The sequence below is a fragment of the Staurois parvus genome, unplaced genomic scaffold, assembly GCF_062004578.1.
Source record: "Staurois parvus isolate SC_StPar_1 unplaced genomic scaffold, SC_StPar_1.0 ptg000390l, whole genome shotgun sequence".
NCBI classification, from domain to species: Eukaryota; Metazoa; Chordata; class Amphibia; order Anura; family Ranidae; genus Staurois; species Staurois parvus.
In genome coordinates, this window is record NW_028318186.1 from 13042766 (window position 1) to 13067844 (window position 25079).

The window sequence follows — 25079 nt, forward strand, 5'->3', positions numbered from 1 at the left end:
TGAGGACAAGCTTTCGGGGAGTGTCCCCTTCTTCAAGGTCCAAGCAGTACTAAGTACTGCTTGGAATTTGAAGAAGGGGACATTCCACCGAAAGCTTGTCCTCAAAATTATATGTTAGTGCAAAAGAAAAAAGTATCACGGACAGTACTCAGTTGTTTCTGAAAGAATGGGTAAAAGTCAAAACCTCTTTCAAGTTTTTATTGCTGCTCATGTCCACACTGAGATTTTTTCAATCTTGTTGCCCTGGTGACACAGTGAGAAGAAATGAGAGGGTGCACTGGTCACAGGCAGAAGTAGACAAAGAAAACAATAAAAGTCTAACTCCTCTCCATGCTAATAAATCATTTTGTTTTTATTGCTGCCATGATCAGAGAGATATTACATGACTTTTCCTGCGACCATGGCAGCCTTGAAATTCTATGCAAAAAGGGCAGCTGACCCAAGCCAATTACTCCAAGGAGTTCTTTATTCCCATACAAAACCTTGCACAACATAGCCCATTAGTGAAATCACAGCACACCTCAAGTGCTGTTCAACAATGGGGCCAAGGGGCTGGTTATCATGTGAGAGTACTGGCTTTTATGATTACCCAAGGTGCTGCTTCCTCCTGCTACCTAAATAGAGAGGAGGTCTACTGAGTTCAATCCAAACCATCTGACATGGGATAGCATGGAAAAAGGTTAAGGGACTGAAGATGGTGGTTTGAAGAGAGGTGAAGGGTCTGAGGTGCCATGAACATAGAGAGAGAGAGGTGAGGGAACTGAAGGTGAGTAAGCATGAAGAGAGATGATGGGACTAAAAGTGGGGTGAGCATGGAAAGAGTTGAATGGACTGAAGGTGGGATGAGTATGGAGAGAGGTGAGCAGACTTAAGGTGAGGTTAGCATGGAGAGAAGTGAGGGAACTGAAGATTGGGTGAGCATGGATAGTGGTGTGGGGACTGAAGGTGGGGTGAGCATGGACAGAGGTGAGAGGACTGAAGGTGTAGTTATCATGGAAAGTGGTGTGGGGACTGAAGGTGGAGTGATCATAGAGAGCGGTGTGGGGACTGAAGGTGGGGCGATCATGGAGGGAGGTTTGTTAGATCTCTGCTGAGCTGAGTTCTCAGGTTTGTACACCCACTGAGTCTGCATCCAAAAATGATAATAACTTTATTTTCCTGTCCCAATGTGTATAAATTAGGAAAAATTAATTTTCCGTGTTACACCTTGCTTGCCAGTAAGAGCTGAACTGCCTTGGAATGCAATCTGATTAGTTAAAAAATTCCAGTTAAAGACACCATTCACTTCTATAGTTTCTGTCTCTGACCATTGCCTAATACAGTCCATCACTCTGCATCACTCATTCACACAACTTTTCACACTTATGTTACAGTCAAATAAACTTGCATTGCATCATTTTACAAAATGTTCTGCAGTTTCACTGCAGTTTTTAGAATTGTTTGATTTAAATTGTGGAATGCTATCTTGCAGGTCCCTTTTTCTAACTGTACAGAAACCTGCAAGCCTGGGTATTTCAAGGAGCATTCAATTATCAGCTGCTGCTATGAATGTAATGCTTGTGCAGAAAACACCTACTCCCCCATGCCTGGTAGGTATACTGAAATCTCACTGGTTCACTAAACTGTCGTGTTTCCCTTCATGTGGGCAAATAACTGATACATTTCACAGTGCTGCTGCTACCTTCCACACAAGCCATCATGTGAGTATGAGTTCTAGAAACGTATTATGTGCAGTACAAAAATAAATTTAAAAAATTCATTTCTATTCTTTTTGACTTTTGTGATCAGAGGTCACTGATGCCTTAAAGCACAGGTCCAATTTTGCAGCACCAGTTATAACCACTGGATATAAATGTACAACTAGTTTGTATTTTGTAATTAGTTTTATGAACAATTAAGACTTTTATTTGGTAATAATAAAAAAAATGCTCTGTTTATTTATTTTGAAGTAGCAAATGCACAAAAATGTAAAAAAATATATCATTTTTGTTCTCTAAACTTTTTAATATTGCAATTGTATCTGACAATTGCAGTTTACAGCAGATACAAATTGCCAGTTAGAGTTTGTAGTGGCATCTGCAGGTTGAATAGTTATTTTATGAATTAAACTTTGAGCCTTTGTAATTATTATTATTCAGGATTTATATAGCACCAACAGTTTACACAGCACTTTACAAAATAGAGAGAGATGGAACAGTTGTGATGCAATTTAATACAAGAGGAATCAGAGGGCCCATATTATTAGCGCTTACATCATTATGTCATAGTTGAAGTTAATCAGGATAATGACTAGTTGTATATGAATAAATATTGCAGTGTTCCTCTTTAAATTTTGTTATTTGACTTCGCTTATGTGCTTGTTTTTCCATATTTTTTATTATATTAAATATAGAGATTTATAGATTACTAACTTAAGGTAGTTTTGCATTTGATTCATTTTTTAACCTCTCTGCTTAATTACTGCCAAGATAAGATATTGGCCACACAGTGCATTTTTTTTAGCGAGTCAGATTATTATTGATATATAATTTATATAGTACCAACAGTTTCAATTCAATACAAGAGGGTTAGTAGGTCATGGGAGTTTACAATCTAAAAGGGAGGGGCAAGTGGAACAAAATATAATAACTGTGAAGGATGAACTCTAGGGAGAAATAAAAGATTCAGATGTCAGCTGAAGGCAGGATAGGCTTCTCTAAAGAGATGAGTTTTCAGGAATCACCAAAAAGTGGACAGAGTAGGAGAACTCACACTCTTATGGGTCACATAAGAGGACTACCCCTGAGGTGGGTTCTTCTGAGCTATGCTAGGCACCTATAGCAGGGTCACTGCCTCACACATGGGGTACCTTTACTCTGTGCATTCCCATCAATGCCCTGGGAAAAAGATGAGGCCTCCATGGGGGAATACCCGACCTTAAGGCATGCTTCTAATTTTAGAAATGAACGTACATAGTGTACATTTACACAACTGTTCTTCAGATAACTCTCAGGTTCTCATGTAGATTTACACCTTCACTGTTGTTTGCAATTAGGAGGGACATGCTAAGCCATGTCCACATCCACTTGTCCAGCATTCTCCACTACCTTTCCCCAGTAGTGGAATGGGCCCTGCCGTGCATCTAGCACGAGCTTCACAAGTGCAGTTTGAAATGCAACGAGGTGCCCGATTCCTCTGACCTTCTCACCAACTCAAGACAAAGGACCAGCCAATATCACACCACGCTGTCACTTGCGTAACAATGCCACTCTCAGCTGCACCCTGCACAAAGGTTTTCCAGTTTGCAGGACCACAATCTATGTGTCAGCAGCCTGAGAGCAAATGTCACTGGGTTACAGTAATTACACAATTAACCTTCAAACTGCCACCACCACCTTTTTACATAGAACCAGGAATGAACAGAGTCTTGGAGGCTAAGCGAGTGGAGTTTATTGAGGAGGAGGGGATCATCAGCAGTATCAAAGGCAGCAGATCTGTCTAATAGTATGAGTTTAGAGTAGTGGCCACTGGTTTTAGCAGTTAGTAAATCATTTGTGAGTTTTAAGTATTGGATTGGGGTGATTCTAGTGTGTTTTAGAGAGGAGAGGAAGGTGCCAGTAGAGAGGGAGAGATTAAAGATGTGAATGAGGGAAGATAGGATAGAGGAAGAGGGTGACTGTAGTGTTTTTTGAGGCAATGGAGTCCAGCGGATAGATGGTAAGGTGGACTTTTGAGAAACGTTTGGCAACCTCTTCTGTAGTAACAAGGCCAAAAGAGGAAAGTTTTGAATGTGGTTTTCTACAAATATGTTAAGTGGGATAGATATCTGTGCAGCCAAGATATACCCGTGAATTGCATCAATGAATGGCAATTGAAGTGATTGGCAATCTCATGAGCAGTGAGTGAGTTACTCAGTGGAGGTGGTGGAGAAAGTAGTGAGTTAAAAGTAGAAAAGAGACAATGAGGACTGGATGACAAAGTATTAATGACAGTGGCAAAGTAGGCTTTCTTGGCAGCATGGAGGGTGGAATTGTATTTTAGGAAGGCAGATTTATATAGGGTGAAGGTGTGCAGCGATTTGGATTTACGCCACAATCACTCTAATTCATGGCTATGTCTCTAAAAATTTCTGGTGTTGTCAGTCTGCCTAGGTTATAATGGTCGAGGTCTTATTCTGGGTGTAGTAAGAGGAGCAAGTGCATGCAGTGAGGATAAGAGTGAGCTGTTGTAGACAGAAGTGGCCAGGTCAGGGCAGGACAGGGGAAAATGGAAGGGTTAAAGTGGCAAAGACCCTAACAGAGAAAAACTAATGGGGCTTTTCAGGGCACCATACCATATATAAAGATGCACAACATGAAAACACTAGATAAAATAGAACATGTTTTATTGTAATTTTTATTAAAAAAACACACATATGGTAAGAAAGACAATTTGGTCAGCCAAAATAGGCACATACATAGTAAAGCAGCAAAAACAAAATAACAATATATAAATAACAAAAAGGGGGAAAGGCTCTGGCCCGGGATGCAAAAGCGTCACAAGAAAGAGTATAAGAGCCCCACCAATTACATCAAATAAGTAGATCATCATTAGGCAAATGTATTTCCATAGAGTTGAATTAGAAAAATGGATAATTGATCCAGAGAGCCGATGCGTTTTATAGAATAAGACCCACTTCTTCAGGGAATTTAGGAAAACAAAATAATAGTGCCTATAGTGAAATCTGTCAGGGAGCGAGGAGCCAGACACACAAGGAGGTGCAATTAAAGGTAGGTTTTTTTACACAGAAACAAGGCAAGAGTCTATGCAAGTCCGACAGCAACAGCGGATGACTTGGTAGGACAGAAGTTCTCCTGTGGAGGTCGTCTTCCAGGATAATCAAGCTGAGAACCAGTGGGAATCGTAGCCGAAGCTGGGGTCAGAAGCCAGGAAGAATGGTCGCCAGAGCCGGGGTCAGAAGCCAGGAGGAGTCTTAGCCAAAGCCGAGTCGGTATCCAGGAGAGCAAAGAGTTAGCTGAACAGGAGCTTGCTGCTGTGCAACAGACTGGACACGAATGCAATGGACAGCTGCAAACAGCAGACTTAAATGTGATAAGCCGCCACCTCCTGGGAGGAGCCGCAGAGGGCTGAAAGCATAAAGGATCCCACAATGCTTTGCAGACCTAAGATGGATGCCAGCACATGGAGCAGCACAAGCCCTGAGGAAAGGTAGGACCTTGATAGTACCTCCTCCTCAAGGGCCCCTCCCCCTCCGCGGCTCAACATAAGGCTTCTGGGGAAAGCGGGTGTGAAAAGTGCGGAGGAGGGCAGGAGCATGAACATCCGCGGAAGGAACCCAGGAACGCCAATGGACCAGGAACTGCACCCGACCACGGACCAACTGAGAGTCCAGGATGCGGCTCACCTCATACTCCTCATGACTGTCAACCCGGATAGGACAGGGCCGAGGCAGTGAGGCAGTAAAGCAATTGCAGACCAGAGGCTTCAACAGGGATACGTGGAAGACATTGGAGATACACATCCCAGGAGGAAGAGCAAGGGCATAGGTAACCGGGGTCACCCTGCGGAGGATGCGGAAAGGACCAACAAAACGGGGAGCCAGTTTTGGTGCGGGCACCGGAAAATTGAGGTTACGAGTGGACAACCACACCTGATCTCCGACCTGGTATGAAGGAGCGGGCAACCGTCTACGATCAGCCTGGAGCTTCTGGCGCTGTGCTGAGTCCTTCAAGGACCTCTGGATCTGCCCCCATGAAGAACGCAGGGCAGCAAGATGGTTCTCCACAGTCGGAATGTCCTGTGGCGAGAACAACTCAGGCAATACAGCGGGTTGGAACCCATAGTTGGCCATGAAGGGAGACATCCCGGAGGAGGAGTTGACAGCCGAGTTCTTCGCAAACTCTGCCCATGGCAGGAGATCGACCCAATTGTCTTGATGGTCTGAGATATAGCAGCGAAGGAATTGTTCCAGGGCCTGGTTGGAACGCTCCACAGCCCCATTGGACTGCAGGTGGTAAGCCGAAGAGAAGGAGAGCTTGATGCCCAACTGGGAGCAGAAGGCGCGCCAGAACCTGGACACAAACTGGCTCCCACGGTCCGAGACAATCACCTTAGGCAACCCATGCAAGCGAAAGATCTCCCTGGCGAAAACCGTAGCCAGTTCTTGCGCAGTCAGCAATTTCTTGAACGGAACACAATGGCACATCTTGGAGAAACGATCAATGACCATAAGAATGACCGTATGGCCTCAAGACGCAGGGAGGTCCACAATGAAATCCATGCCCAGGTGTGACCAGGGACGCTCCCATTGGGAATGGGTTGCAGAAGGCCAAATGGAAGATGCTGAGGAGATTTATTCTGGGCACAGACAGAACATGCCGCTATATATGAGGCAATGCCGGAACGGAGAGATGGCCCCCAGAATAGACGAGAAACGACCCAGGACAACTGGTTCCTCCCCGGATGACCGGCAGTCTTGGAATTATGGTAGGTACGCAGCAGGCGGGTTCGCAATCCCTCAGGTATGAAACATCTACCATCCAGTCTCTCAGAGGGAGCATCAGTTTGAGCTGCCAAAATCTGCTCCCCAAGAGGAGAAGTCAGGCTGGTACGAATGGCAGCCAGGATCTGATCCGAAGGTATGACAGAGGTCGGCTCAGAGTCCTCCCTGGACAGCTCAGAGTATTGCCGCGACAAGGCATCAGCCCTGACATTCTTGGAGCCAGGCAAATAGGAGACCACATAGTTAAAACGCGACAGAGCCCATCTGGCCTGATGGGGAGTCAACCTCTTAGCCTTCGAGAGATACGTCAGGTTCTTGTGGTCAGTGAGAATGAGAACTGGAACCGCAGAACCCTCGAGCAGGTGCCTCCATTCCTTGAGAGCCTGAATAATGGCCAACAACATCCTGTCTCCAATCTGGTAGTTGCATTCTGCAGAGGAAAGCTTCCGATGCTCCCTTGAGGCGGTCGAACAACTCGGTAATCAACAGAATTGGGTATGCATTCTTAATCGTGATTTGATTGAGACCCCTATAATCAATGCAAGGCCTCAATTCACCGCCCTTCTTTTTCACGAAGAAAAAGCCAGCTCCTGCTGGGAAAGTAGACTTGCGAATGTGCCCCCGGGAAAGCGCATCCACAACGTACTCCTCCATGGGCTGATTCTCCGCAACCAAAAGAGGATACACCCTGCCACGAGGAGTGGCACCGGGTTGCAAGGCTATGGCACAATCGTATGGACGATGAGGAGGCAGAGCACCGGTGCGCACCTTGTCAAACACGTCCAGGTACTCCCCATAGTCAGTGGGCAACACAGAGTCCGAGGAGGCACACAACACCTTAACAGGTCCATGGATGCAACCGGCCCCACACTGTGGAGACCACGAGAAAATCTCGGCCGACCGCCAATTAAAGGTCGGATTGTGCTTCTGAAGTCAGGGATATCCCAAAACCACGAAGTAGTGCGGAGAAGAAATTACCTGGAAACAGGCCAACTCCATGTGAACAGCCCCAATAGCTACTTCAACCGGTAGGGTCTCGTAGGTAACCTGCGGCGGTTGCAGGGGCCTGCCATCTATCGCCTCAAGAATCAATGGAGTAACTCGAGCCTGCAGAGGAATGGAGTACTGAGCAGCAAACGAACTGTCCATAAACAACCCACCAGCACCAGAGTCTACCAACGCCTGGGCCGTTACCGAGCCTTCCGCCCCAGAGAGAACAACAGTGATTAGTGGTTTATCTTTGTGGGACACCGAGGACGAGGAAACTCCACCCAAGATCTGCCCCCGATGGGATCTCAGGTGCGAGCGTTTCCCGGACGGACCGGACAGGACTGCCGAAAATGCCCACCAAGACCACAGTACAGGCAATGACCCTCCCGACGCCGAGAGGCCCGCTCCCCCTCGGAATGGCGAGCAAACCCCAGCTGCATGGGCTCACCTCCAGACCCCAGCTGCATGGGCTCACCGCCATCCCCAGGAGGCATGGGAGGAGAGGGAGGAATGGGTGGGACAGAAAACGTAGGCGCCAATCGGTTATGAGGCCTCTGCAGATGCTCCTTAAGTGAAGCCCTCTCCCTGAGCCTGGTATCAATCAGGATTAGGAAGGAAATGAGTGCTTCAAGCTCCACAGGCAGTTCTTTGGCTGAAATCTTGTCCTTCAACGCATCTGAGAGACCATGAGAGAAAGCAGCCACCAGAGCCTCATTGTTCCAACCCACCTCTGCTGCCAGAGTACAAAATTCTATGGCGTACTCGGCAACGGTCCGTGAACCTTGATGCATGGTCATGAGCAGCTTGGCAGCAGAGGCAGAGCGAGCAGGCACATCGAATACCCTACGGAAGGACACAACAAAACCGGCAAACTCGTAAATCACAGGGTTATCGTTCTCCCATAAGGGATTTGCCCAGGCCAAGGCCTTGTCCGAGAGCAGCGAGATTAGGAAGCCCACCTTTGACCTCTCAGTAGGAAAAGCGTGGGGTATCAACTCAAAATATATGTCCACTTGGTTAAGGAAACCCTGACACTGACTCGGCTCACCCCCAAAGCACTGTGGAAGGGGGGCTGAACCAGTCATACCTCTGGGCACCACAGGTGCAGCAGCAGATGCAGGCGCAACAACCGGAGCAGCAGCGGTAGCAACCACAGGAGTGACAACCGGCCTAATTGCACCAGGAGCAAGGTGAGCTGTGCGTGCAAGCAGCGTCTGCAATGCCTGAGCGAACTGATCCAACAAGAGATCCTGCTGATCAAGTCTGGCAACCAACATAGGGAACGAGGGTGTACCTGCACCATCAGGATTCACGGCATTCATGTAGTGTCAGGGAGTGAGGAGCCAGACACACAAGGAGGTGCAAATAAAGGTAGGTTTATTTACACAGAAACAAGGCAAGAGTCTATGCAAGTCCGACAGCAACAGGGGATGACTTGGTAGGACAGAAGTTCTCCTGTGGAGGTCGTCTTCCAGGATAATCAAGTTGAGAACCAGCGGGAATCGTAGCCAAAGCTGGGGTCAGAAGCCAGGAAGAATGGTCACCAGAGCCGGGGTCAGAAGCCAGGAGGAGTCTTAGCCAAAGCCGAGTCGGTATCCAGGAGAGCAAAGAGTTAACTGAATAGGAGCTTGCTGCTGTGCAACAGACAGGACACAAATGCAATGGACAGCTGCAAACAGCAGACTTAAATGTGATAAGCCGCCACCTCCTGGGAGGAGCCTTGATAGAAATAAAAAAATACATAACCAATTAACAATAAAAATACTAATGAAACATAATATAAACTCAATGAAAATGTAAAGCAAAAATAAATGAATACAGTAAAGGCAGAAAATTACCAACCGATGATGATGCTCTGTACAATAGTAACACCTGATGTAGATGAAGATCAATATTGATAGAAAATACAAGAAAGCTTTATTCAGCTGACAACGGGGAAGAAACCATCAGTCCAAGAGTACCTCTGGTCAAATATACAGCAGAAAGCCAAACCAATGTTCTAAGGGTCCATAAGATAATCAATGGTTAAAAACTAAAAAAACTTTTAACAGTAAAAGAAGAACAAAGATATATGAGTCTCTTGCTTTTCTGAAAACCAACTTCTGTGGGTAATCATTTGGTTGAAGTGTGGTTGAAAACAGGGACTCTGTGATACTGATGATGTTGTTATCAAAGAGAAGAAAGGGGGTTTTGGTTAGGTTGTAGGGAGTGCAAATATGGGACAAAACAAGGTCAAGGGTGTTACCATAAGAGTGAGTGGAGGTCCATTGTGTTAGGTCAAGAGATGAGGTAATTTGAAAAGTTGAGACGTGGCCACTGTTAACATGAATAGGGATATTAAAATCACCATGAATGATAGTGGGTATTTCAGAGGAGAGAAAGTAGGTTAGCCAGGCAGATAAGTAATCAAGAAAGCATGGCACTGGTCCAGGATAGATGGATAGGTGGCAGATCACTGCAATCCTTAGAGAAAACTGACAAATACAGTGAGTCTCAAAAGAGGAGGAGGTGAAGGAGGGACTTGAAAGGTGCATAGCGGGTATAGAAGCATACCAGTTCCATCTTCTTTCTGTTCATGGAGTCTAGGTGAGTGAGTCCAGTGGAGGTCTCCATTGAAGAGGGCAGCAGCAGAGGCAGAGTCAGATGCATGAAGCCAGGTTTCAGTAATGGCAAGAAGGTTAGGGAAATGGGAGACAAAAAGGTCATAAATGGAGGGGAGCTTGTTACAGATAGAGTGGGCATTCCAGAGGGCACATGAGAGAGGAGTTGGCTTTTGGATGGGAAGATAAAGATTAGACTGAGTGGATTGTAGCTGTTGCCGGGGAAGGAGGGTGTCAGTTGTGGGGGTGGCATTGAGATACTGGAGGGCAAGGATTAGGGGAAATATCCACAGAGAACAGGAGAGGGAGGAAAGTAATATGGGAGCGGGATGCATAGGAGCACACATACCTCCCTGTCCTGGAGTTTGGGTCAGCATGTGGGTCAAGTATTTGCAAGAGGTGATGAGTGCCATAGTAGGGGAAAAGTAGAAGTGAGGGTGATTTATGAAAGCTTTGGGGTGGAGAAGAGGAGCAAAGTACTGAGAATTTGAGAACAGAGGAAACTAATGTGAGAAAAGAGAGTAGAGGGAGCATACTAAAGGGTAGAGGGAGTAGGAATCAGACTTGTAAGCGATGCTTTACAAATTGTTGGTTTGCTTGCGGTTAGTCCAGAGTGGAGCATAGTTATTTCTTGTTGAATCTTTTACCACTTAACACTATGTTCAATTTGCTTAACATGCCTGCAAAAAAAAAAACTCAATCAAAAACAAAATGTCCTGACTCTGACTTGCCACCTGTCTGTGACTTCCCCCATAAGCTGATCAAAATATATAGGTAGATGGGGTAGTAAAAGATTCATCAATTGGTCAATTAGGAAACAATAAGGGGCGCATGAATTGAAGGGAAATTGTCAAACCAGACCAGCAACAGACACATGCCAAAGTTATAAAATGATAATTGATTCTTTGATCACAAAAGGCAAAAGGATATGAGAATCAATCACCACAAATACTGACAAGTTAAAAGGTTCTTGGATCATTTAGCATAATGAATGCAGAGTGTCAGTACATGGCATTGAGACGGTTGACAATAGAGTTTGAAGCAGCAGCATTATTATTATTATTATTATTATTATAATACAGGATTTATATAGCACCAACAGTTTGCTAAGCTCTTTACAATATAAAAGGGAGACAATACAGCAACAATACAGTTCAATACAAGAGGGTTCAGAGGGCCCTGCTCCTTGGAGCTTACAATATAAGAGGGAGGGGCTGGTGGTACAAAAGGAAATAACTGTGGGGGATGGACTGGTAGGAGGAATAGAAGATTCCGTAATTAGCTGAATAGGCTTCCATGAAGAGATAGGTTTTCAGAGATCATCTAAAAGTGGACAGAGTAGGCGGTAGTCTGATAGATTGGAGTAGAGAGTCCTGAAGACGAGCGTGGTAGGAGGAGACAAGGGAGCTAGAGAGCAGGAGGTCATGTGAGGAGGAGAGAGGACAGTTTGAGTGATATTTCTAGACAAGATTGGTAATATAATTGGGGGCAGAGTTATTAATGGTTTTATATGTTATTGTTAATGTTTTGAATGTTATGCATTGGGCAAGGGAAGCCAGTGGAGGGATTGGCAGAGAGGGATGGCAGATATGGAACGGTTAGTAAGGTGTATGTGTCTATCAGCAGCATTCATGATAGACTGAAGAGGGGATAGCCTGTGATGAGGCCGGCCGATGAGGAGGGAGTTACAATAGTCCAGGCAAGATATAACAAAGGAGTGAATAAGTTGCTTAGTAGTTTCTGAGGTTAGGAAATCTTAGAAATGTTGGGGAGGTGAAGTCTACAAGATTTGGACAGTGATTGGATTTGGGGCTGAAATGACAGATGGGAGTCTAGGATTACACCTAGTATCCTGGCATGTAGGGAGGGACTGATGGTTGTATTATTGATCTTGATGGAGAAGTCGGGGGGGAGGGCATGGGCTGGAGGGAATAGTATGAGCTCAGTTTTTGAATGATTGAGTTTAAGGAAGTGGAGTGACATCCATGCCGATATGTCACTTAGTAGGTTAGTAATGTGAGAGGAGACTGAAGGGGTGAGGTGAGGAGTAGAAAGATAGATTTGTGTGTCATCAGCATAGAGATGGTACTTAAAGCCATGGAAGTTTATCAATTGACCAAGGGAGGAGGTGTAGATGGAGAAGAGAAGGGGTCCAAGGACAGAACCTTGAGGGAGCCCTACAGAAAGAGGAAGTGGAGAGGAGGAGTTATAGGTAACGCTGAAGGAGTGCTGCGATAGGTAGGAGGAGAACCAGGAGAGAGCAGTGTCTCGGAGGCCAGGAGAGTGTAGTTTTTTGAGGAGGAGGGGATGGTCAACAATATCAAAAGCTGCAGAGAGGTGAAGTAGTAAGAGTACAAAGTCGTGGCCATTGATTTTAGCAGTTAGTAAATCATTAGTGTGTTTTAGTAGGGCAGTTTCAGTGGAGTGTAGTGAGCAGAACCAGACTGTAAAGGGTCAAGAAAGTTATTGTCAGTGAGGTAGGAGCTCAGGCTATTGTAGACTAAGCATTCTAAGAGTTTAGAGGTAAATGGCAGCAGGAAGATGGGTCTTAAGTTGTTCAGTTTGGTGGGGTCCAGGGAGGGCTTTTTAAGTATGGGAGTGATGTGTGCATGCTTTAGAGGGGTGGGGAAGGCACCATTAGAGAGGGATAGATTGAAGATGTGCGTGAGGGAGTATAGGATAGAAGAAGAGGGTGCAGCATGCGTCATAATGATTGTAGAGTGTCAGAACATAGTATTGAGATGGTTAACCACTTGCTGCCCCGCGAGGTACCCATACATCGCAGTACTTTCAGTGATTATACTGAGATGATGCCTTTTGCTTTCTCATAAAAAGCAATCCTAGAGGTCAATTAGGCGCTGTATTGCTTTTACAAGTGGCTGGCGGGTTTATTTCCTCTCGCCCCCACCATGTTCTGATGCTTTCCCAGGCTCTCCCATCCTACTGGGGAACCCATGAGTGAGGATGGCTAACCATATAGCTGATGGAGGATTGGAACAGCCCCGATCATCTCTATGATCTAAGAATACCAGAAGCAACAATTTTTTTGTCCCTTTTGGTTTTGACAAATGTCAACAAACCATTACAGGTTTGCAAACGCTTTCTGAAGCTTTTAAGGGCAGTGGAGAGATCTGGGGTCTAAAAGACCCCAGATCTCTCAGTTATGATAACCTGTCACTACCTATTGGTATGACAAGGGATGTTTACAATAGAAGTTAGTTTAATCACTTGATGACCGCCCCATAGCAAATGTACTGCTACAGGGTGGCCTTGCTGTGCAAAATCACGTAAATATATGATATAAAATCTGCATTTCCGGGTGGGGGGGGACATGTGCACCATCCTCCCCATGCTATAATTGGCTCCTGAGGATGTTAACCTTTTGCCGCCCGGCCAATGGCTGTTTGGCGGCCGGCAAAATCCCTCAGCGTTCCGGGTGGACGCCATATGGCGTCCTCCCGGGCATGCGCAGTTTGCGCGCCTGCAGAGCCACGCAGCGGCACGATCTGTCACCAGCCGTGTACCTCGGACACGGCCAATGACAGATCTGAGTACCGGCCCCGTTGCCATGACCAATCACAGCAGGTCACATGACAGTTGTATACAATGAATGGCTTCATTCATGCCATCCATTGTATACTAGTGTGTCTAGCTGTGATTGGTCACAGTCATCACATGCACAAGCTGGGCCAATCACAGCCGAGCTGTGTCATGTGATTAGCCGTAGCCAAATCACAGCTAAGCACACAAAAAAAAAACCCTGAATGAATCGATGTCATTCAGGTAAATGCTTGCTTATAGCAAAGTAATTCTTTGCTATAAGCAAATTGTGTAGAAAAAAAAAAAAATACTGATCATTTCCCCAAAGTAGTACAATGTTACTATGGTAACATTGTACTACTTTGGTCATAGTGGAATATGAAAAAAAAAATCTTAAAAAAAAGAAAAAAAATGTAATAAAAAATTAAAAATAATAAAAAAATAAAACAAAAATTATATTTTTTTTTTTCATACTGTCACCAGTCAGTGTCCCTGATCACCGCCATGCCAGTTATATGATGACGCTGTACTGCACTGGTGACAGTATGTAAAAACAAAATAGTGAAAATCATTTTTAAAATTTTTTAATTTTCTGAAAAATCATGACAAAAAAATACAACTTCAAAAAACTCGCCATGCCTCCTATGAAGTACGTTGGACTGTCTACTTTGCAAAAAGGGGTCATTTGGAGAATATCTGTACTGTTCTGACATTCTTGGACCTCAAGAAATTAGATTGGCCGTCAGTACTTCAGGATTGATAAATTTTCAGATCTATACCATAGTTTGTGAACTCTATAACTTTCCTACAAACTAAATAATACATCCTAATTTGAGTTATTTTCACCAAAGTCATGTAGCAGAATACATCTTGGCCTAAATTTATGAAGAACAATTATTTATTTGCAAACTTTTATAACTGAAACTAAGAAAAATGTATTTTTTTTTTCAAAATTTTCGGTCTTTTTTGTTAATTTAGCAAAAAATAAAAATCCCAGTGGTGATTAAATACCACCAAAAGAAAGCTCTTGTTGTGTGAAGAAAATGATAAAAATTTTAGTTTGGGTACAATGTTGTATGACCGCGCAATTGTCATTCAAAGTGTGAGAGCGCTGAAACCTGAAAAATGGCCTGGGCAGGAAGGGGGTAAAAGTGCCCGGTATTGAAATGGTTAATCACCAGGTCCTGCCTGGACTCAGTGATTATTGGTGAAGCTGAAAGGGGAGAGATCTGTGTAAACCACACAGGTCTCTCTCCTGTCAGCATGGACGTGCTGCTTTCTATCTCTCTGCACAGCATATACAGTCATGGCCGAAATTGTTGGCACCCTTGATATTTTTCCTGAAAATCAAGTATTTCACACAAAAAAGGTATTGCATTAACACATGTTTTGCTATACACATGTTTATTCCCTTTGTATGTATTGGAACAAATATAAAACAGAGGCAGAAAAGCAAATATGACATAATGTCACACAAAACCCCAAAAATGGGCTAGACAAAAGTATTGGCACCCTTAACTTAATATTTGGTTGCACACCCTTTGGAAAACATAACTGAAATCAGTCGCTTCCTATAACCATCAATAAGCTTCTGACACCTCTCACCCGGAATTTTGGACCACTCTTCCTTTGCAAACAGCTCCAGGTCTCTCTTATTGGAAGGACACCTTTTCCCAACAGCAATTTTAAGATCTCTCCACAGGTGTTCAATGGGATTTAGATCTGGGCTCATTGCTGGCCACTTCAGAACTCTCCAGCGCTTCTTTGCCATCCATTTCTGAGTGCTTTTTGACGTATGTTTGGGGTCATTGTCCTGCTGGAAGACCCAGGATCTTGGACGCAAACCCAGCTTTCTGACACTGGGCCCTACAGTGCGACCCAAAATCCTTTGGTAATCCTCAGATTTCATGATGCCTTGCACACAGTCAAGGCACCCAGTGCCAGAGGCAGCAAAACAACCCCAAAACATCATTGAACCTCCACCATATTTTACCGTAGGTACTGTGTTTTGTTCTTTGTAGGCCTCATTCCGTTTTCGGTAAACAGTAGAATGATGTGCTTTACCGAAAAGCTCTATCTTGGTCTCATCTGTCCACAAGACGTTTTCCCAGAAGGCTTTTGGCTTACTCAAGTACATTTTGGCAAACTGTAGTCTTGCTTTTTTATGTCTCTGTGTCAGCAGTGGGGTCCTCCTGGGTCTCCTGCCATAGCGTTTCATTTCATTTAAATGTCGACGGATAGTTCGCGCTGACACTGATGCTCCCTGAGCCTGCAGGACAGCTTGAATGTCTTTGGAACATGTTTGGGGCTGCTTATCCACCATCCGGACTATTCTGCGTTGCAATCTTTCATCAATTTTCCTCATCCGTCCACGACCAGGGAGATTAGCTACAGTGCCATGGGTTGCAAACTTCTTGATAATGTTGCGCACTGTGGACAAAGGCAAATCTAGTTCTCTGGAGATGGACTTGTAACCTTGAGATTGTTGATATTTTGCCACAATTTTGGTTCTCAGGTCCTCAGACAGTTCTCGTCTCCTCTTTCTGTTGTCCATGCTTAGTGTGGCACAGACAGACACACAATGCAAAGGTTAAGTGAACGTCTCTCCTTTTTATCTGCTTTCAGGTGTGATTTCTATATTGCCCACACCTGTTACTTGCCCCAGGTGAGTTTACAGGAGCATCACATGCTTGTAACATTCTTATTTATCCGCAGTTGTGAAAGGGTGCCAATACTTTTGTCCAGCCCATTTTTGGAGGTTTGTGTGACATTATGTCGAATTTGCTTTCTTTCCTCCCTTTTTTTGTTTTGTCCCAATACACACAAAGGGAATAAACATGTGTATAGCAAAACATGTGTTAATGCAATACGTTTCGTGAGAAATACATGATTTTCAGGAAAAATATCAAGGGTGCCAACAATTTCGGCCATGACTGTATACTGCCATTTGTAGACACTATAACTTTCACGTAAACCAATTAACATACGCCTATTGGGATTTTTTTGAGCAAAGACATGTAGTGGAATACATTTTGGCCTAAATTTATGAAGAAATTATTATTTTTTTATTTTTATTTCAGTGTCAGTGACAGTTAGTCAGTTCCCACCCAGTGTCAGAATGCCTGCCGCAGTCCAGCTATAAGTCGCTGATCACCAGCATTAGTAGTATAAAAAAATTCAAATTCCAGTATATATACCGCCATTTGTAGATGCTATAACTTTCATATAAACCAATTTATATACACCTATTGGGATTTTTTTTTGAGCAAAGACTTGTAGCGGAACACATTTTGGCCTAAATTTATGGAGAAATTTTATTTTTTTAATTTTCGTATTGGATATGTTTTGTTTTTTTTTCAAAATTGTCAGTCTTTTTTTGTTTATAGTGCAAAAAATGCAGAGGTGATCAAATACCATCAAAAGAAAGCTCAATTTGTGGGAAAATAATGACATATATTTAATTTATGTACAGCATTGCATGATTGCACCATATCGCAAAAAATGGCCCGGTCATGAAGGGGGGGGGGATCTTCCAGAGGGCAAATGGTTAAAAAATAAAATGGAAATGTCTAAAAATTATAAAAATAAATAATAATTTAAAAAATTTTAAAGAGCCCCCCATGCTTGCGGGTATATATATATATATATATATATATATATATATATAAAATTTAATTTATTTTTTTTTATTTAAACGCATATTAAACTCAACTTTTGTTGAGAAAAAAATAAACCCCTCTGGGTAAAAGATATACATTGTTGCTGTGAAAAAATAGCTCTTTATTTCATCAGACTGATCACATACTCATTTTGAATGGGAGTGAATATTTAAATATTAATCAGCTGATGCACTTTCTGGGTCCTAAAGAGGAAATGTACAGTATCTGCATCCCTTCAAAAGTGATTAAGTGATATTCCCTTGGGGAATATCTAACTAATTTTTATCTAAGTTTGGTCATCTTTACTTTAGGTGCCTATGGTTGCACGCTCCATTTGCAAAATGTATGCAAATAATTAAAAATATATATTTTAAACATTTGTTTTTAATGTATAATTTATTTTTTTCAGACATGGCTGAATGCTTTGTGTGTCCTTCCCATCAGTGGTCATCAAATGGAAGCTCATTGTGTGAAAATAAGACGGTTCAATATCTGGAGTGGAAGGACCCATTTGCTGTAACTTTGATGACTTTTGCTTCATTTGGAATTGCAGTCCTACTATCAATAGGAATCCTCTTTATGAAAAATGCCAACAATCCCTCTGTTAAGGCAGCAGGCGGCCATTACGCCTACATCTTGATAGTGTCTTTAATATTTAGCTCAGCAAGCATTTGGTTTTTCATTGTAGAGCCAAACCCTCTAGTCTGCCAGATTAGGCAGCCCTTGTATGGCATTAGCTTCACCATTGCTGTCAACTGCATCCTAATTAAATCTATCTTGATCCTTATAGCTTTTGAGTCAGCCAAAAAGGGCAAGCGGATAGGTAACGTCAGTCGCCAGCGCTCAATCATTGCCGTGACTGTATTAACCGGTGGACAAGTTGTTATTTGTGTGGTGTGGCTCATTCTAAAAAGCCCCTCTTCTATGACCGATAACACCATACCTCAGCTCATCATCAAGTATTGTGATGAAGGATCTTATGTGGCCTTTGGTATTATGTTAGTGTACATTGGGCTGCTTGCCTTAACTTGCTTCCTTCTTGCTTATAGGGGAAGGAAACTGCCGGAAAAATACAATGAGGCCCGAAATATCACTTTTAGCATGCTTGTCTACATGTTTGTGTGGATTCTTTTTATCCCCGTCTATAAGAACTCCAGGGCCATGTACCTCTCTGCAGTACAAATAGTCGCCATTCTTTCTTCTGTCTTCGGCATCATAGGATGTCACCTTTTACCAGTGTGTTACATTATATTATTCAAACAAACTGACAATGTTGTTGGGAACAGCAGCACAATTGGGTTCTTCAAGGCTAAAGCCAGAAATTTTCCCATGTGCATGAATAACGTGTCTGAATCAAATCCACCAGCTAATGAAATCCAAAGAACTACATGAGAACAATCTTAAAATGAAGAAGATGAATCATCCATGAAATTAAGTGTCCGTGATATCCTAAGTGAGACCAAGTAAAATGTGATTAGTGAATCCACCACCTACACATACAGCCTCTTACCGACTCATCAGACCCCAAATTATAGGTGGTTTGACATGGCATGAAGTTTAATCTTGACCTGGATCATTCAACACAGAAATGCATGTGGCACTCATGGAAATTCCTTTGCTATCTTCTTCTCCTGCTCCGGGAATAACTCGGCATGAAAGATATACACCTCTAATAGTGTAGTACCATCAAAAGGTTTATTAACGCAAGCCAAAAAACTAATTACAGAAAATCTTCCTAGTAAGCACATATAGTAATAAATGCTACTGGTGTCAGCTCCAGCAAAGCGTGGGTGACATCAGCACAAACTCCACCCCACCCCGCCGTATGTTTCGTCTTAACAGACATTGTCAAGGGGATGAGTCTGTTGTGCTGACATAATGCGGTGGTATAAATAGATAAAAGCCACATGTACGGGAACCGCCCTCCTCTCCTATGTCATCTGAAAAAATAAATACATTTAAATAAAAAAATAATAAAATAACAATAGTAGAAACCTGTTTTAGGCTTAAAATAAAATAAATTGTGTATATAGAATATTGAATTACACAATATACCATTATCAACCTCGGAGTTGAAACCCCCTACTGGTCATATCTTAATGATTCAAATTATTAACTAGTGAACTTGGAGAAGAAAGACCTCTCCCACTGATGAAAACAAGTTAAGTTAATTACATCAAAGGTACAAAAATTATATGAAAATAGAACTAAAATACATAAATATATAAAAATCAATATGATAAAAACAATTAACTGATATTAGTAAGCTATCAAGATCTCATTTAACTATTATTGATGAAGTTATTTAAATCCCAATCTATATTATGACCATAAGGGGCATATGATTCTAAATCAAATATCCATTTTGTTTCTAATTGAGAAATACCCCATATTTTATTACTACCTCTCCAATGTGACAGATATTTGTCTATACCCATCAACCTCAAACTAGAAGGGTCCTTAATGTGGTGCAAAGCATAATGCTTTGGCAAATAATGATTGGGATATCCTCTGTTAATATTATCTATATGTTCACCATTCTTGTCTGCAAACTGAGTTTAGCTCTTCGCACATATTGTTTCTTGCATGGGCAACTAACCATATAAACTACATATGTAGTAGAACATGTGATGAAATGTATGATGTAATATGATTTATTTATTTTTTCTGATATAAACATCCTCCTTATTTGGCAATTACTACCCACTGTTTTACATACTTTACATTTCATACAGGGATAAAATCCCTTAAGGTTCACAAATGAACCTTCAGTGGTTTTTCAGCTATATTTGAGGCTAAAAAAATGTCTCAGTTTAGAAGCTTTTTTTATATACTATGATAGGAGGTCTGTCTGGGATTTTATCACTTTTTAATATGTTCCAGCATTTATTAAACAATTTTCTAACATATGATGTTGAGTTGAATAGGTTGTAAAGAAAGCCCTTTTAAATTCCCTCACATTTGGAGACATCCTGCAATAGGCTAGTTATGTCTAAGCCATAAACATAATCCATCTCTTTATTTAACTTCTTTACTTGATAACCTTTAACCTTAAATCTGTCCTTCAGCATACCAGTTGCTGGAAAAATCAGAAATACTAGAATAATTTCTGCGTAATCGCAGAAACTGTACTTTAGGTATACAACACAGGCACGAAGAATGGTGACAGCTCACGGTTGGGTAAGTATCCATTATTTTTTTTTACAAATTTTATTCAAAAGAGAGGAGGCAGGTTCCATGACATAGATGATGAAAGAAACAGCTTATCACAAAACATGACTTCCATGACCATGCAAAATAACATAGATACATTCCAGGCTTATGAAGAGGTCATGTTTGGTATGTATGTGTCCATTGTTTGTCTATTTTCTTTAAAAAGGTTTTAGTCAAAAGTAACCTATTCACCTGATAAATGGTGAGATCAAGGAAGTTGATTTAATTGGAGCTTAATTTGTAAGACCACTTAATACCCAAGTAGTTTTCATTAAGGGATGCCATAAAGGTATGAACAGACTCTTCATTTCCTCACCATACTATCAGAGCATCATCTATAAATCTTTTCCAGATAGTAAATTTCTGGTCTAATGTTATTGACCACCCATCGCAACCCCTGTTTTTTGCAAATACTGTTATTTATTTAATTTCATGTTGAGTGTTTGGTTGAAGTAAACATTCTCTGGTCAGACAGTTGGTTAGAGCGACTCACACAGGAACCAACAATCAATGAAACTAGACTTAAAGTGTTACTAAACCCAGGACCCTGCATTCTCTATATCTGGTCTCCCACAGCACAGTGAACATGGAAATGCAATTATTTCAGAAAATATAAACTGCTAAATACCTTTTCTCACCAGTAGTATATATCAGTGTGAGGAACTAGGAGCACAGAGAGAGAGCACACAGAGGCAAACCACAACCTGACGTGCGGGCATTTATTGGGAGACTCGGGGTACAGGCAGTAGGAGAATTACTCCACAGAACAAACAGTAGACACAACAATGAAGAGGAATCCTCAGGACAGCAATACAGGACATCAAATGGGTAATAGTTCAAAGGGCAAACAGGGCAGAGCAGTGTTTGGCCCAGCGGGGTTAAAGTCCTTGGCACACGGGAAGAGCAGTGTTGGCACAGCAGGGTAGCATGACACAGTACAACAAAATAGTCCACCGGACTGTAATGTGTCACCACAGATAGTCCACATAGGATGCAGGCCAGAGTCTAACGAAGCAGGGTAGCAATCTGGGCATACAAGAGTTAAGTCCAGCACACAGGACAAAGGGTCCAGGAAAAACAGAGTTAATCCAGCATGCAGGATTGGGCACACAGCAGGGCTGGCGGAGTTCTAGCAGGCAAAGGATTAATTTGAACAGGGAACTGGACACACAGCAAGGATGACAGAGTTCTAGAAGGGAAAGGGTTAATATGCACACAGGATTGGGCACACAGCAGGGCTGGCGGAGTTCTAGCAGGCAAAGGGTTAATCTGCACAAGGAACTGGGCACACAGCAGGGATGGACAGGGATCATTCACAACAGGGACTACGTCCTTGGAACAGGGTGGCACTCTAGTACAGCAAAGAGTCAAAGAGCAACAATCTGGGCACAGTGAGTAGCAGGCCATGAACTGGTACAACAAAGTCCAGGGGCACAGGGCAGCAATTAAGGGACTCACCAGCCAACAGCAGCCTCAGCAGAGGAAGTCTAGGCAGAGTGGCATGGAGAAGGATATCCAGCAGGCAGAGGTTCTTCATAGGCACATTATGGTCCTCAGAGGGCTGTGTGTCCTGGCCACAGCATCTGGACCACACAGACAGCAGTTGTAGGAAAAGCAGAGAGGAGAGCAGAGTCCCAGTGTCCAGTAAGCCACATAGACAATATGGAACTACAAGTCCCAGCAGTTCAGAAAGCAAAGCACAGTCCATACAGAACTATTTTTCAAAGCAATTTTGTGTATCTTCTAACTTCCTTCTAGGAAAACACTCAGCCCTCAGCTCCTGTGTGTCCATCACAGAAGTAAACTCAGAAAATGTCTGACCCTTTCTGCCAGCATAGGGATACTATATTGTCCTTTGAATCAGGTTCCTCGGTGAGTGGAAGTAACAAGCATGCATTACTGCATTGACAGACTGATTTTACTGATGTGGGTTACTAACACTATAAGGCTGGGAATAAGTTGGAAAAAGCAGCTCATACAATATCCATACCTCCCAACAGCCCCGAATTTTGACATACACTATATTGCCAAAAATATTGGAACACCCCTTCAAATCATTGGATTTAGGTGTTCCAATCACCTCCATTGCCACAGGTATATAAAATTAAGCACACAGGCATGCAGACTGCTTCTACAAATGTTTGTGAAAGAATGGGTCGCTCTCAGGAGCTCAGTGTATTCAAGCGTGGTACCGTGATAGGTTGCCACCTGTGCAATCCGTGAAATTTACTTGCTACTAAATATTCCATGGTCATCTGTTAGTGGTTTTATAACAAAGTGGAAGCAACTGGGAACAACAGCAACTCAGCCACGAAGTGGTAGGCCACATAAGATGACAGAGCTTGGTCATCGCATGCTGACGTGCAAAGTGCGTCGAAGTCACCAACTGTCTGTAGAATCAATAGCTAAAAACCTCTAAACTTCAGGTGGCCTTCAGATTAGCACAACAGTGTGTAGAGGGCTTCATGGAATGGGTTTCCATGGCTGAGCAGCTACATCCAAGCCTTAGAACACCTAGCGCAATGCAAAGCATCAGATGCAGTGGTGTAAAGCACGTCACCACTGGACTCTAGAGCACTGCAGATGTGTTCTCTGGAGAGACCAATCATGCTTCTCTGTCTGGCAATCCGATGGACATGTCTGGGTTTGGCAGTTGCCAAGAGAACGGTACTTGCCTGACTACAGCCTGTCAAGTGTAAAGTTTAGTGGAGGGGGGATTATGGTGTGGGTTGTTTTTCAGGGGTTGGGCTTGGCCCCTTGGTTCCAGTGAAGGGAACTCTTAAGGCATCAGCATACCAAGACATTTTGAACAATTTCAAGCTCCCAACTTTGTGGGAACAATTTGGGGATGGCCCCTTCCTTTTTTAACATGACTGTGCACCAGTCCACAAAGCAAGATCCATAAAGACATTAATGGAGGAACTAGACTGGCCTGCACAGAGTCCTGACCTCAACCCGATAAAACAGCTTTGGGATGAATTCAAACCGAGACTGCAAACCTGGCATTCTCGTCTGACATCAGTGCCTGACCTCACAAATGCGCTTCTGAAAGAATGGTCAAACAATCCCATAGACACACTCCTAAACCTTGTGGACGGCCTTCCCAGAAGAGTTGAAGCTGTTATACAGTAGCTGCAAAGGGCGGGCCAACTCAACACTGAACCCCGGACTAAGACTTGGATGCCATTAAAGTTCATGTGCATGTAAAGGCAGGCGTCCCAATACTTTTGGCAATATACTATATGTCCCATAGTCCTGCACAGCTAAACATTATCCTGCATCACCTCCACTGCCCCGCTCACTTTCTTCTTCTACTGCATAACAGACAATAGGCAGGAAAAATCACAGCCATTTATTTGTTTCTCTCTATCATTTTTGCCACAATGCACCTCCAGTCTCATATTTTTATATACATATACCACTGCTGATGTGAAGTGGAATTATGATATAAAGGGGGACTCTGAGTTAAAGGAGGACTCCTGTTGTTATGTAGAGAATCCTGATGTAAGGGGGACTTCTGATGTAATGGGAAGACTCCAGATATAAGCGGGGACTAGGAATTGAAAATGGGACACCTAATTTAAAGTTTGGCTATTGATGTAAGAGGTTGCTATCCTTATGCAAAGTGGACACCTGATGTAATGTGGGAACTCTTAATGCACGAGGGGATTCCTGATGTGAAAGGGGGAACTCTGATGTGAAGGATGGGGGCTCTGATTTGAAAGAGGGAACTTCTGATGTGAAAGGGGGACTCCTTATGTGAAGGGAGGAACTCCTGGTATAAAAGGGGGGCTCCTAATTTTAAGGGGGACTCCTGATGTGATGGGTCTTCTGATAAAGGGAATCATGGTGCGAAAGGGAGACTCTGATATGATGGGGGGAACATCTAATGTTAAAGGGGGGAATCTGATATAAAAGGTGAAAAAGTATACCTCAGCCCCTGACTGTATCTGAGCGTATATGGGGCAGGACTTTTTTTTATTAAGTGCAGGGTTCTGTCAATGAGCCTCTCATTCATAGCACAGTAATTATGAAGTATTTTGCAGGCACTGGATTGCAAGGATTGCAGACTGTGCACAGTATATACCATATAGGTATATATGTAGGCTTAAGCTCTATTTAACCATGCTCCTTTAACCCTTTGAGGACCGTAAGATTTTGGAACGCCAAAAGAATCAATTTTTTTGTTTTTAAAGTTCGTACACTTCAGTTGCTGTAACTAAGCCATTTCATGAAATAATTGGCAAAAAGCTAGATCCATTTGTTGTTTGTTGATAGGAACTAATATTTTGACTCAAACCAAAAAAAAAAAAAAAGAGTTTTAAGTTCTTAATCAGATGATACACGCAATTAAAAACATGGGACAAATACGTCCCTTGGTCCTCAAAGGGTTAAGCCGCCTCAGTATACAGTTCATTTTACCCACACCCATTTTTGCAAAGGTGTGCACCGCATGTGTTCTCTGTTCCTAGGTGTCCCTCATTCGAAAGTTCCAAAGCTGAGAGATATGCAATATATGATATATAATTACCAATACAAAAGCAAATATTATGCGCTAATTCACACTAAGTAAAATAAAAAGCGGTCTCAGTAATA

At 42.9% G+C, this 25079-nt stretch overlaps 1 protein-coding gene across 1 annotated transcript in view; it reads left to right on the forward strand.

Moving 5' to 3' along the window:
• LOC149455713 (G protein-coupled receptor family C group 6 member A-like) overlaps positions 1 to 18662 on the forward strand; it is a 77752-nt gene extending 59090 nt beyond the window's left edge. Inside the window, exons 5-6 of the mRNA XM_089686101.1 lie at positions 1472 to 1589; positions 17680 to 18662. Of these exons, the coding sequence (XP_089542227.1) occupies positions 1472 to 1589; positions 17680 to 18662 (1101 nt within the window). The remainder of the gene's footprint in view (positions 1 to 1471; positions 1590 to 17679) is intronic.
• Positions 18663 to 25079: the final 6417 nt, after the last annotated feature.